The sequence below is a fragment of the Musca autumnalis genome, unplaced genomic scaffold, assembly GCF_047663935.1.
Source record: "Musca autumnalis isolate F117 unplaced genomic scaffold, ASM4766393v1 scaffold_1, whole genome shotgun sequence".
NCBI classification, from domain to species: domain Eukaryota; kingdom Metazoa; phylum Arthropoda; class Insecta; order Diptera; family Muscidae; genus Musca; species Musca autumnalis.
The window spans coordinates 258,117,264-258,136,867 of record NW_027411644.1 but is presented as its reverse complement, the minus strand read 5'-3'; the positions used below and the strand labels follow the sequence as shown (position 1 = coordinate 258,136,867).

At 37.3% G+C, this 19,604-nt stretch overlaps 1 protein-coding gene across 1 annotated transcript; it reads right to left on the bottom strand.

Moving 5' to 3' along the window:
- Nucleotides 1-9,148: 9,148 nt before the first annotated feature.
- LOC141391219 (cytochrome P450 CYP12A2-like) lies at nt 9,149-17,305 on the bottom strand. The gene is made up of 5 exons (XM_073964132.1): nt 17,153-17,305; nt 16,695-17,083; nt 10,559-10,675; nt 10,046-10,496; nt 9,149-9,981 (listed from the first exon to the last, which is right to left on the bottom strand). The coding sequence occupies exons 1-5, from the start codon at nt 17,222-17,224 to the stop codon at nt 9,379-9,381; spliced, it is 1,632 nt and encodes a 543-aa protein (XP_073820233.1). The 5' UTR covers nt 17,225-17,305; the 3' UTR covers nt 9,149-9,378.
- Between the last annotated feature and the right edge of the window lie 2,299 nt (nt 17,306-19,604).

The window sequence follows — 19,604 nt, the reverse complement described above, 5'->3', positions numbered from 1 at the left end:
CTCATTCAAAATCGACCCATTTTTTAATTTGCCAAAGTTTTGGGTCTAACCACTTTTTAAATGTTGTCCTTTCAAAAATTTTGCTTTTATGTTTGGTGTAGAAAACAGTTTCCACTCGTAGATGTTGCTTCAGCATTGAAATATGTTGCTTCAACATTTTAAAATGTTTCTTCTACATTAGAAAATGTTGCTTCAACATTACAAAATATGGCATAAGATGAGCTGAGCCGCTCAGCTCCGATCGTGATGAAATTTTTTATAGGTAGATCTCACCTTCCTGATCACGACAATATATAATTTCTTTTTGCGAAATCCATACTTACCGAAATATGGTGCTTTGAAGTTCAAAAATTCCCTTGGTAAAAGCCCAGCAACTAAGAAAAAAATTCAAATTAAAAAAAAAATATATTGTTCCCGTGCCCCAGATTTGCCTTCGTCTGCCACAAAAACATCCTAATACGCCTGAAAATCGGCTTAACCACCCGTGCAACGTAGCGTAATGGTTGGATGCGTGCGACTTCGGTAGACTCCCAAGTTTTCAATGTATATCTAAGGTCTAACAGTTCAACTCAAAAGAGAATTAATTAAAAAAAATTTTAGCTGAGCGGCTCAACTCAACTTGCTCCCAAAATATTTTCTTGACTTCGTTCAACATTGAAAAATGTTTCTCAACATTTCAAAGTGTTGTTTCAACATTGCGAAATGTTGCTTCAACATTACAACATGTTTATACAACAATTCAAGTGAAGGGTTTGATTTTTTATTTTTTTTTTACATTAACCCCTGAATAGCGATAGAAATATTTTCCCTTCAGCTTCAACATTGAAAAATGTTGCTTCAACATTGCAAAATGTTGATTCAACATTACAAAATGTTTAAACAGCATTTCAAGTGATGGGTTTGATTTTTAATTTTTTTTTTACATTTCCCCCTAAATAAAGTTAGAAATATTTTCCATTCTATTGGCCCCAAATTCTCTTTTATTTCTGCTGTTGCATCAAAATTCAGAAGTGTTTTATCATTTGAAAATATTGTTTTCACATCCAAAATCTCCACTACAAGCGGTGCCAACTTGGTGGTTTTCCCGCTACTTATGGTGATTTTTTACGTACAAAAACCACTGTTTAAGCAGGAATGTCAACTGTTTTAGGGTAAAAATCGCTACCGACCTATGGTGCGTATGTGGCTGTAGCGATTTTTATCTAGGAACAGTTGGTATCCCTGTCCACTACATTAGCTTTTAATTTGGCAAAGTTTGGCGTCTACCCTCTTTTTAAATACTTTCAAAAATTTTGTTTCAATATTTAGTGTATAAAACTATCGCAAATGTTGATTCAACAGATTCAACATATGTTGCTTCAACATATTCAACATATGTTGCTTCAACATTAAAATATGTGCTTCAACATTTGTAAATGTTTTTTATACTTTAGAAATTGTTGCTTCAACATCACAAAATGTTTACTCAACGTTGCTTGAACATTAAACAATGTTGCCCAACATTTCAAAATTTTGCTCAACACATCAAAATGTTGCTCAACATTTCAAAAGTTGCTCAACCTTTCCAAATTGTGCTTCAACATGTCAAAATGTTGATCAACATTTCAAAACTAGCTTTAAATTTGGCAAAGTTTGGCGTTTACCCTTTTTTTCTTTGAAATACTTCCAAAAATGTTGTTTCAATATTTAGTGCATAAAACTGTCGCAAATGTTGATTCAACATTGAAATATATTGCTTCAACATATGTAAATGTTTTTTATACTTTAGAAAATGTTGCTTCAACATCACAAAATGTTTACTCAACGTTGCTTAAACATTAAACAATATTGCCCAACATTTCAAAATGTTGCTCAACACTTCTAAACTGGTGCTCAACCTTTTCAAACTGTTGCTCAACACTTCAAAATGTTGCTCAACCTTTCCAAATTGTTGCTTAACATTTCAGAATGTTGCCCAAACTTTCCAAATGGTTGCTCAACATTTCAAAATGTTGCTCAACATTTCAAAATATTTTTACAACATTGGGAAATGTTGCTTAAATAATTGAAAAATGTTTTTACAGCATTTCAAGTGTTGGGTTTGGATTTTTATTAATTTTTTACACTATTTCACATTTGACCTCCAATTAAAGCTCAAAATATATTTTTTCCATTCTATTGGCCCCACATTCTCTTTCATTTTGCATCACTTATTACCATATAACACCCTGTTATCATATGTTCTCTCAATACATTTTGGTTTTTTTTCTAACCAACCTGAAAATATGCCTAAGTTAACTAGAAAAAGTTCCAAAATCCCTGACATATGCTAACATCTAAGATATTTCCCCCTCGGTACTTAAAATAAACAACAGCAAAGAAAAACTAAAAAAAAAACTAAAAACCAATTTCATATCCAAATGTAGGACTGATTGAACTGATGTTATTATAATAACGAATCTAACAAAATGAATAAATACAAAATAAATCAATGAAAATCATTTAAAAAATTAAAATTATTAAAAAACCAAAAAATAAAATTAGAAAAAAATAAACAAAAAACCAAACTATATTAGATTTAATTTAAACACATTTTTTTAAATATTATTTTAAGAATAAAGAATGAAATTTTCTGTGGAGAAAAAAAAAATAAAGTGAATGTTTAATAAAAATAATAATAATTTTAAGTTAATTGTGTTAAAAAAAAAACAAACAAAACTTTGTAAAAGCTTTCAAAACAATTGTTTAAATTTAAGCCTAAGAAAAACATGTATAAACACATTAAAAATAAATAAAGAAAATAAATCAAACAAAAAACACACAATTTTATATAACTGTTATTTAAAACAAAAAAAAAAAACAACAACAACAACAAATCAAAATACAAAATAAATTTTGAAGGTCAGTATAAACTAACAAAACAAAATGACAACAACAACCGTAACGACATCTAACGAGTTTATTAAATTCCAACTCTAGTTTAAGGAGTAATGATGAAGCCTTTGTGGAAACTTAAAGAAAATCATATAAACCAACAAATTAGTTGTTATAAACAATTTCTTTAGAACAACAACAACAACAAACTAACAAAATAAGAACTTAGAAGAATGACTAAAACTAGGCTCCTAAAATTAACAACATATTTTGAACCAATTAGAAAAAATATAACAAATATAAACAATTCCCATTAAAACTAAATTGGACCAAAAACAAAAAACCAATTGAAAAAAACATATATATCAAAACATATACATAACAACATTTATTAAAAAACTATATATCATTAGCAAAACAAAAAACGGAAAGGCAATAAAATCCATTTTCTGTTGTCTTTGCAAATAATCAAGATTTTTTCCCTAGAAACCTCCCCCCTATATGAAAGTACTCCCATATATCGATCATATAAAAATTTTGTTTTTGTATATGATCCCCAACTAAATTAATTAAAAGAACATCATTGTGTAATAAATATGAATATGAAACATAAATAAATAAAATGTCGTAAATAAAAAAAAAACTTTTTTGTGTAAAAATTATATATAAAATATAATAATAAATAAAAATAGCTTTAAACGTCTAATAAAAAAAAAACTAATTTTGCGTTTTATTACTAAAATAAGTGCTTGTGGCTTTAAAACAGAAGTTGTTTTTTGTTATGTATACGAGGGAACTAGAAAACTTTCTGGTCTAGGCAACACACCCTGTCGCCAGGCGTCATTTCACATTTTTATACCCTACACCACTATGTGGGGAGGGTATTATAAGTTGGTTCTGGCCAAAAAGTTTGTAACGCATCGAAATAATGGTCGTAGACCCATACTTATATATACCAAAATGAATGTTTCGACGAGCTGAATCGATCTGGCTGAGTGTGTCCGTCCGTCTGTCCATCTAAACCTTGTAATCACGCTACACGTCGCAATTTTGATCGGATCGTCACGAAATTTTGGATGTTGATGGGGGTCTCGGAAGGGAAGAAGCCTTTTGATTTTGGTGATGGTCGGATAATATTTAGGTGTCGGAATGGGCAAAAAACTTATGTGGATAAAAAGACAACGTTTTTTTCCAAAGCGAATATCTCAGCTTCTATAAGGGGTATACCAAAAGCAAAACCTGACAATAAAAGTAGAAAATATCACCTTTCTAATGATGTAAAGTAGGTTCTCGTAGGTGATCAAACAACGAAGATATCACAATAGTCGCAAATAAAACCCAAATTTTCATTTTTGCGATTTTAATTATAATGACGATTATCACAGCTTTGGTTGGGGACTTTCCAAAAGCAAAGCCTGGCTATGAAAGTAGAAGATCCCATCTTTACAATGATGTAAACTAGGTCGGCGTGGTGACCAAATAACGGAGATTTCGCAATAGTCGTTAATGCATCCCTTTTTCCATTTTTGTGCAATCACACTACGAAATTTTGATCGGATCCTCACGAAATTTTGGGGGTTGATGGGGGTCTAACAGAGAAAGAAGCCTATTGATGGTTGGCATACATCCCACTTTTCCATTGTTTATTTGGTTTGTACTGTCGATGCACTTAAATGCGTTTCAAAAAAATTGACCTGTGTTAATGAAGACATTCAGAGCAAAGGCGCTAAGCTATCCCAATTTTAATATTTTGAATTTTATTAGTCAAAAGCTTATGAACAGGGGTAGTGGTGTAGGGTATCACATAGTCGGCCCCGACCCGACTATAGCCTTGGCTCACTTGTTTTATTTGAGGTGTACTGACGATGCACTTAAATGCGTTTCAACTTAATTGACCTGTATTAATGAAGACATTCAGAGCAAAGGCGCTAAGCTATCCCAATTTTAATATTTTGAATTTTACCAGTCAAAAGCTTATGCGCAGGGGTAGTGGTGTAGGGTATCACATACTCGGCCCCGACCCGGCCTTGGCTCACTTGTTTTTGTCATGTTTTTATTTGTAAAAGTATTTGATAAATATCCAATTGTTATTCCATATTTTACATTATGAATTTAATCCTTCCTATTTTGGCTTATTCTTGTTCGTGGCATATGATATGCCAAAGGTTTGATATAGATGTGGTACCAAGGTGTTTGGTTAAGATACAATTCCACTGGGTTATTGAAGATGTCATCCAAAATGATTTGGATCTTTTGGGGGTCACGTCATTTGAAAAGCATGGGCGAACAAAGAACAATTCTAAGGCACTTACGTACGATATGTCACTTATCATCTTGAGTTGCCACAAAGTTGGTAAGAACCTAAATATGTATGTATCCACATTAAGTAATATGCACATTGTTCTATCGGGGAACAACAATTGCAGAATGGGGTTGCTCCAGATTGGGTCCTCTTCCGATTCGATTTTCAAAATTGTTTGTAGAAATCGTTTTTAGCCACATTAATGAACTGGTAAAGTTTTTTCATCAATCGAACGACCATAATTCTGGCATTTAGAGAATTTTCGTGAAAATTCTAGGTTGGCACAGGTTAACGTTAACCGTATCTGTCTGTGTTCAAGGCATAGCCGACAGAGGTGTACCCTCAGCCTGTGTTAATTGAATCACCTATTTCCCAAAAAAGCTTATGTATTTAGGGGGTCTTCAGAAATTTAGGCGTATGAACTTGCCGACAAAGATATGGGTTAGGATAAAATCTCAAAAATCTGCAAAAAACTCGTAAATGAATAAAATTGTTAGAGTTGGCAATGCCATCTGCCTTAAAAAATCCGGTGCATTGAATTCCTAATTGCAAATTTGCAATAAATTCAGCATATATAGAAGGAAAAATTTAGGGTAGAGACATAGTCAGATTGCCGCACAAAATACACCTGATGAGCGCTTCTCACCAAAGTGCGAAACATGTAGTGTAGTGGTTTGTGATGACAATTTCTCTGACATTCTTTTTCATTTACAAAAACCTTCTGATGAATTAGCTCGTCTCGAAAGAGAAAAATAACAAAATTAAAAAAATCTCAAAAGTTTTGCGGGAGAAGTACCTAAAGGAATGGACCGACATAGTCCATTTTGGAGGTGTGTCTTATTTTAGGAGTTATTCCTCTCTGCGGTTCGAATCCCAGTCCAAGCAACATCAAATTTTCAACGGTGGCAAAATTCCCCCTCAGTAATGCTGGCGACATTTCCTGAGTATTTAAGCCATGAAAAACTTCTCTACAAGTGGTGTCGTAAGACACGCCGTTCGGACTCGGCAATAAAAAGTAGGTCCCATATCATTGAGCCAATATGAATCGGCGTGCACTCATTGATATGAGAGAAGTCTCCCTTGTCCCATCTGGGATGTTTGTGGAACAATTATTATTATTATTATTCCTCTCTATAGGATCATTATATCAGGAAAAATAGAGTACATTAGGTGTACCTTCGGCAAAAATTTCTAAAGCATTCTCGCACAGACCCTTAACCGTATTTTAACAAAAATGTTCATCATCTGTGTGGGTGGTACTCTAAGGAATGGCCCACTTTTGAACATAAATTAAGTTTGGACAAAATATTTCAAGATCCAAAGATTGGACCAAATTGGTAGCTCCGTTTATGAGATATTGCACTTACCATTTTGGCGGATATTTTCGAACTTTTGTGAGGGAGGTACCAGAAGGAGTTGACCATCTTCGAATTTCATCTAATATTAGAAGAAATATTAGTTGTGTTCCATTCCTAAACCCCAAAAAGTCGTAAAATGGTAGTAATTTTTAAGAAAGAGAACAAAAATGGCTTTCTCTTTTACCACAAGCTACCATACAAATTTCTTCGGGTAAAAAATTGTGGACATAATTTTTCGACATTTGTTTGACGACTATTTGAGAAAAATTTTAATTTTCGAGAAAAAATTTGAACTTTTGACTTTTGAACTTTGAACTTTTTTTTTCGATATGGCCCATATTCGAACTTAATAAACTAAGTTTTGACAAAATATTACGAAAGCGAAATTTTGGAGCAAAACGGTTAATCCGTTCGTGAGTTATCGTGCGCTCCAGAAACGGATTTCGTCCAAACATACTTGGGGTCTAAAACCATTATTTCGATTAAGCACATTTTGCCCGTATGATATGAGGATATAATGACAGCTTGGCACGACTCACACGTAATCTGTCAAAAAAGGCTATTGAAAAAGTACCTCTACTTGCATTATATTAAATTGTAATGTTTCTCTTCATAAGAATAGCATTGTATTAATTTATTTGCAACTAGCAGACCCCGATCCGCGTTGCTGGCCCGTCGTAATGAGTTTTAATGACAACTTTTTATGGACTTAATGCTTGAAAATTAAAAATTGGTATTTTCTACCTCACTTCTTCGGTCCATTGTCAAACCGAAGAGGATTTTTAATGTATCTACAGATTTTGTCTATAACCTTTCTATTCACATACGGTCTTGGTCGAGTTTTTTCGCCCATTGATGCTGTTTAGGATTTATGATCGTCCATATCCCCTGTCCTTATCCTAAAGCGATCTGATTATAAAATTTAAAAAAATGGTTATGTCGAATTCTCCCGCTTATTGAGACTTACTTGTTTTAGTTTTTCATATCTGATGCACCGTTGAACCTCACCATTTAAGGAAATTTGTAAATACAGTTGAACCTCGATTATCCGTGAATCGATTATCCGGAAACCTCCATTATCCGTGATAGAACAGAAATGTTGGAATTTTTTTGCATTTCTTCTATTTTTCGTTATAAACGTCAGTACCAGGGAGTAAAAACACACTTTCCAATTAATTTGACTAAGCAAACAAAATGTAAACAAAAGAAAACTTGAAATTCTCCCGAATTACACAATTTGTGTATTTATGGTATCATAAAAACCCGGGACAAAGTCAATTCAGATGAATCTGATGATGATGATATTATGTATCCTTCTAAAGTTTTGGTGGATTACCGTAATAAATTTAATAAAAATTGCAGATTTTCATATTATTGTACAATATTATGCCATTTTTACCTAAAAATATGTTCAAAAACTGCATAAAAGCATTGCCTCCATTATCCGGGAAAATCGATTATCCGTAATGCCTCCGGTTCCGACCATCACGGATAATCGAGGTCCGAATGTATATCGTTTTTCTTGGACCGAGGCGAAAATGTATTTGCAAGCCGTCTATAAATAAAGGTCATTTTGGACCACGGGACATTCCTGAATATTTTCTGAAAATTCCAAGAAATTAGGTTCAGCAGTTTTCTAGAAATCATGCATTTAAAAGAGTGGGCGTGGTCATCAATTTTCAATATATAACATATTTAAAAAGCGGGCGTGGTCCGGTAATTTGGCTACAAATATGTACCTAGGGTACACACAACTCCCATAAGCCAAACTTATATAGCGTTTAAAAGAAAGGCGTAGGGAAGGTACCCACCTCCTCCGAAATTCATAAAATATACATAAATAACAACGGCAAATCTTCAGCTTTTACTGCAAATTTCATGGAAATTGGTTCAGTAGTATTGGAGATATAACATATTAAAAAAACAGGTGCGGTCGGGTCTTTAGGTCCCAAAGAAGTACCTGGATTGTAGATTAATTCGTAAATTTTTCGTAATATTTGCAAATATTGCGTTTTTTTAAGTTTTGGGTCCCAAGTTTTTGGGTCCCAAATAAGTAGGTAAGGTCGGAGGCACAACCGACACAATTATGAAAGTAGAGCAAAAACTATGAGACACGTGTATCAGCTTTTTTAAAGTTTACATCGGGGTTAAAATGTTTAACAAAAATATTGCCCATATCCTCCTCTGTAAAGTTCCCAAAGACACTACACACTTAAAATGCAAGGATTCCATAATATCTTAACTCGAATATTTCGAAAAAAAAAAACTAGAAATGAGCGGATATTGTCCCGCCTACTTTGGTTACTTTCCGATGTAAACTTTAAAAACGCCGATTCATGCCTCATATTTTTTGCTCTACTTTCATAATCTACTCAGTTTTTCTTGTCATTTTTTTGTCGCACAGTGTTATGTAGCCTATTTTCACGGGGGCCGTCGCTGTACATTCCCTGACAATTTCAAAAAATCAGTTCAGTAGTTTTTGCACAAAAGATTAAAATTAAAAAGTGGGCGTAAAAGTGGGCGTGGGCGTTTCTTTGCATAAAAACCTACGTTGGGTTTTGGCGAAGATTTCAAAAAAAGGATTATCCAAATCGGTCCATCCGTTTTCAACTGATACCATTACCAACGAACGACATTTGATTTTTATTTATATATTCCATATTTACATTAGGCAATTTTCCTTGCGGCAATTGTCAGTTGGTCGGTGACAAAGGGTGTTGAAAGGCAAAGGGTTACCACATGCCTCACCTTTCTGTCCTTCAAACTGACAATTGCCCCAAGGAAAATTGCCTAGTATAAATATGGACATAAATTATATTACGAGTAATAATTTTTATATACATAGGTAATACTTGTTCTTTTCTTTTAATTTTCAACATCAATAAATTTAAATTTCAATGGAATATTTGGAACATTAATTAGCTTAAATTTAAATGCATTCTCTGTGGGATAGTTGAATTCAATTTTGAAATTACGCACCAAACGTGCTATGCCCACTTCCATTTCCATTTCGACAATGCGACGACCAACACAACTACGCGGTCCAAATCCAAAGGGTAAATAAATGAATGGACTGCTGGACTTTAAAGCATGGGGACATTCACTTGAACCTTCTGTCTCCTTGTTGGGTCGCAACCAACGCTCTGGTAGATATTCCTTTGCCTTGCTATAGTGAGCATCATCTTGTAACAGACCTGTTGATATCATGCTCACCATAGTTCCTTTTGGGACGCGATATCCACTCAGGACTGTGTCATTAGCCAAAATGCGGGCATTACCCACAGTCAAGGGATAAATTCGTAAAGCTTCCCTAATACAGGCCCTGGTATAGGGAATATTATTGAGAGAATTCACATTGAATTGAGAATCCTTGTTAGGTAGAATGTGGCGAATTTCTTCTCGTAGTTTTTCTTGTTTCTCGGGATTTTTAGCCAAACACAAGAGCAGGGCTGTAAATGTGGTGGAGGTCTATACAAGGAATTTTCAATTATTTTTTACTTAAAATGTAAACGATTTTTTTCTTAATTCTTACCGTATCCACACCAGCCAATATCATATCAATGGCCATAACAGTAGCAATTTTCTTGTCAATCTTTATCAACTTCTCCAGTACACTTTTTTCACTGTCCGGTTTTTCTGGCATACCACTTTGTTGTTCTTCTTCTAAATGTTGTATGGCTTCATTAACAAATTTATTACCAATTTCCAGCAGACCATCTAAAGTCTGCATAAATTTCTTGAATGTTGGTGTTCGCACATATTTCCATATGGGAAAGCCGAATTCCATTTTAAGACCCAATTCAAAGAAATCGTTGAGCAATCGTATCAATTCCTTCAAGTCGGGATTATCACGATTTGTTGTAATCAAACCCAATTGTTTGTCTAAAGCCACAACAGAAACAGATTCCAATGTCCAACGATTCATTTCCTCTTGAAAAGTGGCGGGTACTTCAAGGGTTGCTGGATCACGTATTTTACGAATTCTGAGAGTTTTGGGAATTAATTTTCATTGCAGAGGGGAAAATATATTAAGTAGCTACTTTACCTTGCCATAAATTCATCATTAACTTGGGCCATTTTATTCAAATATAGACGAACATTTTTGGGTTGCATTAAGACCGGGTTTACAATCGATCGAAAATTGCCCCATTTTTCTCCGTGGCTAATTGAAGAAAATAAAATAAATTATGAAATGGTGGTATCCTAATATTTATCATCAATTAGTAAAAAAGACGGTTCTGCCGACCGAGATATACCCTCAGCCTGTGTTAACTGAAACACTTCTTTCCAAAAAAAAAAAAAATTATGTATTTAAGGGGGTTTTCAGAATTTTGGGAGAATACGGCTTTGGATTAAAACTCAAAAGTTTTGCGGGGAAGGTACCTAAAAGTAAATTTTGGAAGTTGGTCTTATTTTGGGAAACATTCCTTTCGATAGATATCGTGCCCACTAGCCATTTTAGTTGGTCACCATATGATTTATACCTTTCGACCATCAGGAAACCTGGACTTGCCCACGAAAAACATATTGCCGCTGTAAACAGGGATACTAGGAGTACCTTCGGTAAGTAAACATTTCCAAAGGATCGTCGATCAGTCCGTTAACCACACTTAAACATAAATATTGAACATTTGGCTGGGTGGTACCCCATGATATGACGAAGGCCAAATTTTTGACCAAATCGGTTGATCAGCCCCTGAAAAAAGTTTTACCGTCGTAATTGAAGTAGCGAATACATGTTGCTTAAACAAAAATCAAAGTGATTCGAGATCAGGTCTTAAAGTGAACTTATCCGAAATTTTATATGGAAGGTAACCGAAGAAGTGGATAAATATAGTCCATATTCGAACCTGATCTATATCTGGTACATATATTAGGATGTGTTAGGAACATGTTTGACCATTTGTGGGGGAGGAACCTGAAGGAGTGGACCGATATGGCTTATCTTCGACCTTAAACTAAGTTTGGACAAAAGGTCAAAAAGTTATCTTGCGCTCCAAACATTACACACGGTGTCATAGGGTTTTTTTTGCATCTTTCACGCTATTTTCTCAGGATCGATTGAGTCCATATTGGAACCTCTTCTAAATCTGCTAGAAATTTCACGATGTGCAAAGTATGGACCAAATCGGCTATTCACTTCATTTTCGAACTATTGTGAGGGAGAGTGGACCGATATTACCAGTCTTCTAACTTATCCTAAGTTGGACCAAATGTCACGAATGTCAAATTTTGGACCTAATCGGTTGATCCATTCCAGAGTTATCGGGCGCTCCAGGCAAGCGGACGGAGATGGCTAAATCAACTTCAAATTGTCTGAAACGGATTTCGAACAAAATAACTTGAGGTCTTAAACTCTACGGAGACCTTCTATTCTATAGAAGATTCCTACGGAGATCTTCTGTTCTATAGAAGACTCCTACGGAGGTCTTCTATTCTATAGAAGACTCTTACGGAGGTATTCTATCCTATAGAAGACTCCTACGGAGGTATTCTATTTTATAGAAGACTCCTGCGGAGGTCTTCTATTCTATAGAAGTCTCCTACGGAGGTCTTCTATTCTATAGAAGACGCCTACGGAGGTCTTCTATAGGAGACTGCTACGGAGGTCTTCCATTCTATAGAAGACTCCTACGGAGGTCTTCCATTCTATAGAAGACTCCTACGGAGGTCTTCTATTCTATAGAAGACTCCTACGGAGGTCTTCTATTCTATTGAAGACTCTTACGGAAGTCTTCTATTCCATAGAAGACTCCTACGGAGGTCTTCTATTCTATAGAAGACTCCCACGGAAGTCTTCTATTCTATGGAAGATTCCTACGTAGGTCTTCTATTCTATGGAAGACTCCTACGGAGGTCTTCTATTCTATAAAAGACTCCCACGGAGGTCTTCTATTCTATGGAAGATTCCTACGTAGGTCTTCCATTCTATGGAAGACTCCCACGGAGGTCTTCTATTCTATGGAAGACTCCTACGTAGGTCTTCTATTCTATGGAAGACTCCTACGGAGGTCTTCACATCGTGAAATTTCTACCATGCATATATGAGGTTCCAATATAGACTCTATCGGTCCACTCCTTCGTGTACCTCCTACACAAAATTTCGAAAAAGTTCAGTTTAGGACCTGCTTTCGAATCACTTTGATTCTTTTTCCAAACACTTGTATTCGCTGCCCCCATTACGACGATACAAGTTTTTTTCAGGGGCAGGTCCTTTATGAGAAGATAGCCTTAAAGCTGTAAAAAGCCCTACGGCGCCAAGAGTAGTGCCTGGAGCGCACGATAACTCTCGAAAGGCAGGCGATTTGGTCCAAACTTTGGATCACCTAATATTATGTCCAAATTTAGTTTAAGTTCGAAAATACTCCACATCTGTCTTCTCCTTAGGATACCTCTCCCTCAAAAGTTCACCATTCTGTAGAAATATCCTTGGCTTCTCCTTGTGGCCCCGCTTACAACGTTACTACGTTTTTCGGTGTAAAGCCCGTGCTTCCTGACATAGTGCTCCAAAAGCTCTAAATTATACGGTGACTAACAAAATGACTGATGGTCGTGATATTTATCGAAAATAAATGACTCCCAAAATCCCTCCCACTTCCAAAATGGACTATGCCGATCCATTCCTTCAGGTATGTCACGGACTGCACAATGGGCCCACATGGATCGCAGCAACGGACAACACAACACAAACAATGGACGAAACCACCCTCATGGATGGCTGGCACGACATCCACACAAGGAAACGACGCCGCACCAACACCAACTCCTCCAACTCTCCTCCAGCACCAATACGCCCAACTGTAGAGATGACTATGTGGAGGAATTACCTCCACTAAGTCTAGTCCTTCTCCTAACAAACACTTCACGTGCAAACCTACTTAAACAACAAAAGGTCCGCAAAGTCTTCAAGTGCCCTACTGAAATCCCACCCCGCCCCTACATACGTGATACCCATATTGACTAAATCTCTATTGTCATCATAGTACCTGCATTCCGTCAGTATATGCCGCCAGTCTTCAGTCATCCCACACCCACATAAAAATGCATTTAGAGAGCCATGCCTCGTCATTAAGAATCCCAGACTCATGCTAAAGCCATATTCTGGGCGGTCCAGTACGAACGTTGCGTCACGAATAAATTCGTACGGCACCCTCCCTTTGTCACTGTCCGTCCACCTAGTCCGCCACATAACAGCAGCACGCTCCCGAAGGATTGCACTGCGCCGCCGAACATCCCCATCCACCAGATCAGATAGGGCCGAGCCAATCATCCTCAGCCAGTTGCAAGTCACGCTTCAGCTTGTACAGAACAGTCCTACATCTCGCATCCATGTCAAAGGGCAGCGCGCCAAGTAGCATCTGCATGCTAACTTGACCACTCGTTGAAACGACAAGAATTTCAATTTCAATTTGGCTCCGACGACACTAGCCCTTCGTCCACTGAAATAACTCGACCAGCGAACAAACTCCCGACACCTGATCTCAGATAGCTTATCGAGCACGCAATACCACGAAAGGAAGTCAAATGCACCTTAAAGTCTACAAATATGCCTATGACATATTTGGCATTTGACCCGCTCAGACTGTTCTGTACATGCATCCACGCATCCACCGTACCTCTACCCTCGACAAAGCCGAACGGATGCGGTGAAGGACTCACGCCGCGGCACTCCCCAATCCTTGCCACCATAATCCTCTCCAGCACTTTTCCAAGCACTGGGAGAAGGCTTATGCCCCGATACGAGCGAGACGACTTGAGGAGCACCACGACGCGAGCTTCCTTCCACGCACGCGGAAGGTACCCCTGGTTAATGCAACCATCAAGAACGGACTCAATATATTCAGGCATGACCTTCCAGATGGCTTTATACATCCTTCCGGTCATACCGTGGATACCTGGCGATTTTCTACTTCTAATCCGGCAGAAACTGTTCGGAACTTCATTACGCTCCAAGTCCTGAGGCTCACCAAACTCCCACATAAGCGGGGGAGGTGAATGAGTCTCCGACCTTGGGAAGAAAGACCCCAGCAAAATCCTTACTTTTCCCGCCCACCCCGAAGCTGTCGACGTGGAGCCAAGACGCAACGGCTGTAGGTCAAGCTGACGCTTAGACCCACCATGTCGGCACACACGGTATACCTTTCCCCAGGGATCATCCCTGTTGTTCTGTATAAATCTCCTATAATCGTCTTCTTTACTCCTAGATAGCTCGTCCTCGTACGTCCTAAGAGCAGCAAGGAACTCAGCTTTACGCTGAGCCTGACCTTCCACATTGGTTCGTCTTGCCCTTTGGAAGCGCTTCCTCAGGTGCGCAACTCTCCTCCGCATCAGACCCAGCTCACGGGTCCACCATTTGACCTTACTTGGCTTCACCTGACGGCGTCTGCCAAGGAGTACGTCATTGACGCTACTCATCCACTCGTTCAACTTGCTGACCAGGTCATCTAACGCCAGTGTCCTGAAGTCCGTTCATGGCATAGCTGCCTCCCTGATACAGTTCGCATAATGGTCCCAGTTCACATCTCGTTCCACGCAACCGCAGAAACGCTCTGTTACCCTAGTCTGTCCCCGAGGTGTGACCATAATCCTTATGAGACTATGGTCACTAATGCCCCAGTCTTCACTAATCTGCCAACTAAACTGTTAAGCTGTCATTGCTGCCCCATTTGCAACCGTCACGTCAATGCCGCTTACACCAGAAGGCCCATCGAAGGTATACAGATCCGAGGGCTAATTTAAAACCACCAGGCCACTCGCTAACACCCATTCGCTTAGCAACTCTCCTCTTTCGCGGTTCCGATGCTCAGATGTGTGGCTGGTCATCTTAGAGAACCAGAAAGAAGAGGTTGCATTTGCGTCTAAACCTAGGATTAGCGGACAACTACCCTCAAGGAGTAGTACCGCATCCATATATCCAAGAAAAAGTTCTAGTGATAAGCTAAATCTACAATAGATGCTAGCCAACAACACCTTTCCCCCCACCCATCGAAGGTATACAGATCCGAGGGATAATTTAAAACCATTCGCTTAGCAACTCTCCTCTTTCGCGGTTCCGATGCCCAGATGTGTGGCTGCTCATCTTAGAGAACCACAAAGAAGAGGCTGCATTTGCGTCTAAACCTAGGATTAGCGGACAACTACCTGCAAGGAGTAGTACCGCATCCATATACCCAAGAAAAGGTTCTCGTTATAAGCTAAATCTACAATAGATGCTAGCCAAAAACACCTGTCCCCGCTCATTCCACGGACAGACAACCCCCCATCGGCTACTTAAAAGAACAGTACAGTCAATGTCACGGTCCCCCACAAGTATTGCAGAGTCACAATTCTCGTCCGTAAAGACCCGCATACCCCCCGGTAACCCCCTCACACATCCATTTCTACAATAAGGCTCCTGCAAGAGCGTAACCGCAACACCCATTCTTGGTAATGCGTGCCCCAACTCGTGCGTCACACTGGCCGATCCATATTAATGTCTAGGGTTAGCCCTAGCCACTAAATTCAAAAAGGGTCATTAAATCTTAAAACTCCCTAAAAACTCCCTAAAGATTTTGGTTTGACCAGGAAAAATGATTCTGATCCACTATGCACCGTAATAAGAGCCGCGAGAACAACGTACTGCAAATACGTATTTCATGATGAAATATTACGATGCCCAAAGTTTAGACCAAATAGGTGGTTACTCCCTTCGAAAGTTGTCGCACCATATTGGCGAACATTTTTAAAACTTTTGCGGACCGAATTAGCCCATTTACAGTTATAATGCGTACCAGCCATACAAGACGGACGGGCAGTACTAAATCGACTTCAAATTGTCTGAAACGAATTTCGTCAAAACATACTTGGGGTCTAAATCATTATTGCGATTAGGCATATTTTGATCAGATCAAACCAAGTGCATATAATAATTTTAACACACACATTCTGCAATCATTCCCACCACATTGCAGACTATACAACAACCTATTGATGGAGATCTCCACAAAACTTCAAACACATGACTCACAATCAAATGATTACAAATACAATTCAGAAACATTTATCGGATTGCATGTTATTGATAAACCACACAACATTTCTCAGTTGATAAGACGAAATAAACAGGTGTTCTGCACTTCTACTACATGCCGAATATCTTACAAGTTATCTCTTTTTGTTTGTTTGTTTGTTTTTCTACTTACACTGCCACTAGACCTTCAACACCTTCGAAAAAATCCTTTCGATGTACTGAACGATGGTATGATTGGGCTTCGCCTCCCGGTCTTATGGGCCAAATACCTTCATTACGAAATACCTTTTCAAAATCATGTGGATTATATGTTATTACCGATGCGGGCCGTCCCATATATGCTTGAGCTCGTATAATGGGGCCGAAATCATCTTTAAGGGCCAACAGCAATTTTGAGGGTTCCATTTTTCCATATTTACCCCATGGTAGCATATTTTTCAATGTGGACCAGTTGTTCATTGAAGGTATTTCTTCGTATGGCTTAGCCTCCTGCCATTCTGGAGAGATTGTTTTCCGGTCATCATTGGTTGACCCAGTGACATTTGTTGAACTAAAACGCAACTGCAAATTATATATTTTTGAGTGTTTGACAATTTATGAATAAATATCTTTTGTTGTGTTTGTACATACTAGCCGTTGGGTACCTTGTTGTTGTTGTTGTATTGCTTTAATAGCTTGTGAATATTGTTTATATTTTATCATATTGAACAACAATAACAATTGCAACAAAAAATGAAAACAAAATAAAAGCTATAGCCTAGTAAACGTCTGAGGGCGAACTAATTGTTTATGCTGTCATGAATCGCTTTTATGATGAATTAATGAGCGATAGCAATTCTCGTGATATTCTCTCTCTCTGTCTATTTTTTTTTTTTTTTTTTTGTAAAAATAATGAGAATTATTTTGATAAGGGAAAGATAAATAAATAAACATATACAATTATTAGCGTGTGGGCGGGTTTGATCGAATGTAAGAGTATGGGTTTCCCGAATAAAAAATATGTATCATTCTAATCAGGACTACATTTAAAAAAGTCCCGACACACGTCTTTAAACCAGCATTCGGCACACAACAACAACAATTTGAGCAAACACTGTTGTCAGTGCATGGTTTTTCAATTAGTGAGTGGAGAGAGAAGCTCTCTTTGCTTGCTCGCGAGTAAAGAGGTGCCGAATTCTGCTTTAAACTGTAATAAAGACACAATTTTTGATCTTTTGTGAGAGTTAGTGCACCGATATACAGTCGAAATCGCTTATAGCGTCGTCGTTTATAACGTCATATCGGTTATAACGACGATATCCGAAAGTCCCAAATCTCTGGGGCTCTTTATAGCCCTATCGCTTATAACGACATATCGGTTATACCGACAAATTCTGTCGGTCAAGGTACCGACGTTATAAGCGATTTCGACTGTATTCCATTACACCCGCGTCCATGTTTCTTGGTCTAATAATTCTTCAAAATTATTCTTTAAGAAATCCACGTTTCGCGATCTGATAGTCCCCCAAAAAATATTCTTTATGAAATGCAAGTTACGTGATCTGTTAGTCCCCCAAAAAGAATTATTTAATAAATCCACGTTACGTGATCTGAATGTGCATATTCTGTATAAAATTCACGTTTCGTGCTCTAACGTTCCTTAAACAAAAATATTTTTTATAAAATTCTCGTTTCGTGCTCTTACATTCCTCAAAAAATATTTCTTATACAATTCATGTTTCGTGCTCTCATGTGCATCAAAAAATATTCTTTACAGAATTTACGTTTCGCGAACGTGCCTCAAAAATATTCTTTATAAAATCCACGTTGCATGCTCTGAACGTGCCTCAAAAAATATACTTTATAAAATCCACGTTTCTTGCTGTGATCGTGCCTTAGAAATATTCTTTATAAAATCTAAATTTCGTGTTTGTCAGAATTATTCTTTAAGAAATCCACGTTTTGTGGTCTGTATGTGTTTCAGAAATATTCTTTAAACAATTCACGTTTTGTGATATGAACGTGCCTCAGAAATATTCTTTATAAAATCTAAATTTCGTGATCTGGACGTGCCTCAGATATATTCTTTATAAAATCCAAATTTCGTGATCTGGACGTGCTTCAGAAATATTCTTTATAAAATCCAAATTTCGTGATCTGGACGTGCCTCAGAAATATTTTTTATAAAATCCAAATTTCGAGATCTGGGCGTGCCTCAGAAATATTCTTTATAAAATTAACGTTTCGTAATCTGAACGTGCGCCAGAAATATTCTTAAAAATATCAAAGTTTCGTGATTTGAACGTGCGACAGAAATATTCTTAAAAATATGTACCTTTCGTGATCTGAACGTGCTTCAGAAATATTCTTTATAAAATCGACGTTTCGTGGTCTGAACGTACCTCAGAGATATTCTTTATAAAATCCACGTTTCGTGATCTGAAGGTACCTCAGAAATATTTTTTATCCACGTTTCTTGCTGTGAACGTGCCTTAGAGTTATTCTTTATAAAATCTAAATTTCGTGATCTGGACGTGCCTCAGAAATATTCTTTATAAAATTTAGGTCTAGTGATCTGAACGTGCGTCAGAAATATTCTTTAAAATATTTACGTTTCGTGATCTGAACGTGCCTCAGAAATATTCTTTATAAAATCGACGTTTCGTGATCTGAACGTGCCTCAGAAATATTCTTTATAAAACCCACGCTTCGTGGTCTGAACGTACCTCAGAGATATTCTTCATAAAACCCACGCTTCGTGGTCTAAACGTACCTCAGAAATATGTTCTTTATAAAATCCACGTTTCGTGATCTGAACGTGCCTCAGAAATATGTTCTTTTTAAAATCCATGTTTCGTGATCTGAACATGCCTCAGAAATATGTTATTTATAAAATAAAAGTTTCGTGATCCACCTTTCGTGATCCGAACGTGCCCCAAAAATATTCTTTATAAAATCGACGTTTCGTGCTGTGAACGTGCCTCAAAAATATTCTTTATAACATCGACGTTTCGTGCCTCAGAAATATACTTTATAAAATCGACGTTTCGTGCTGTGAACGTGCCTTAAAAAATATTCTTTATAACATCGACGTTTATAAAAT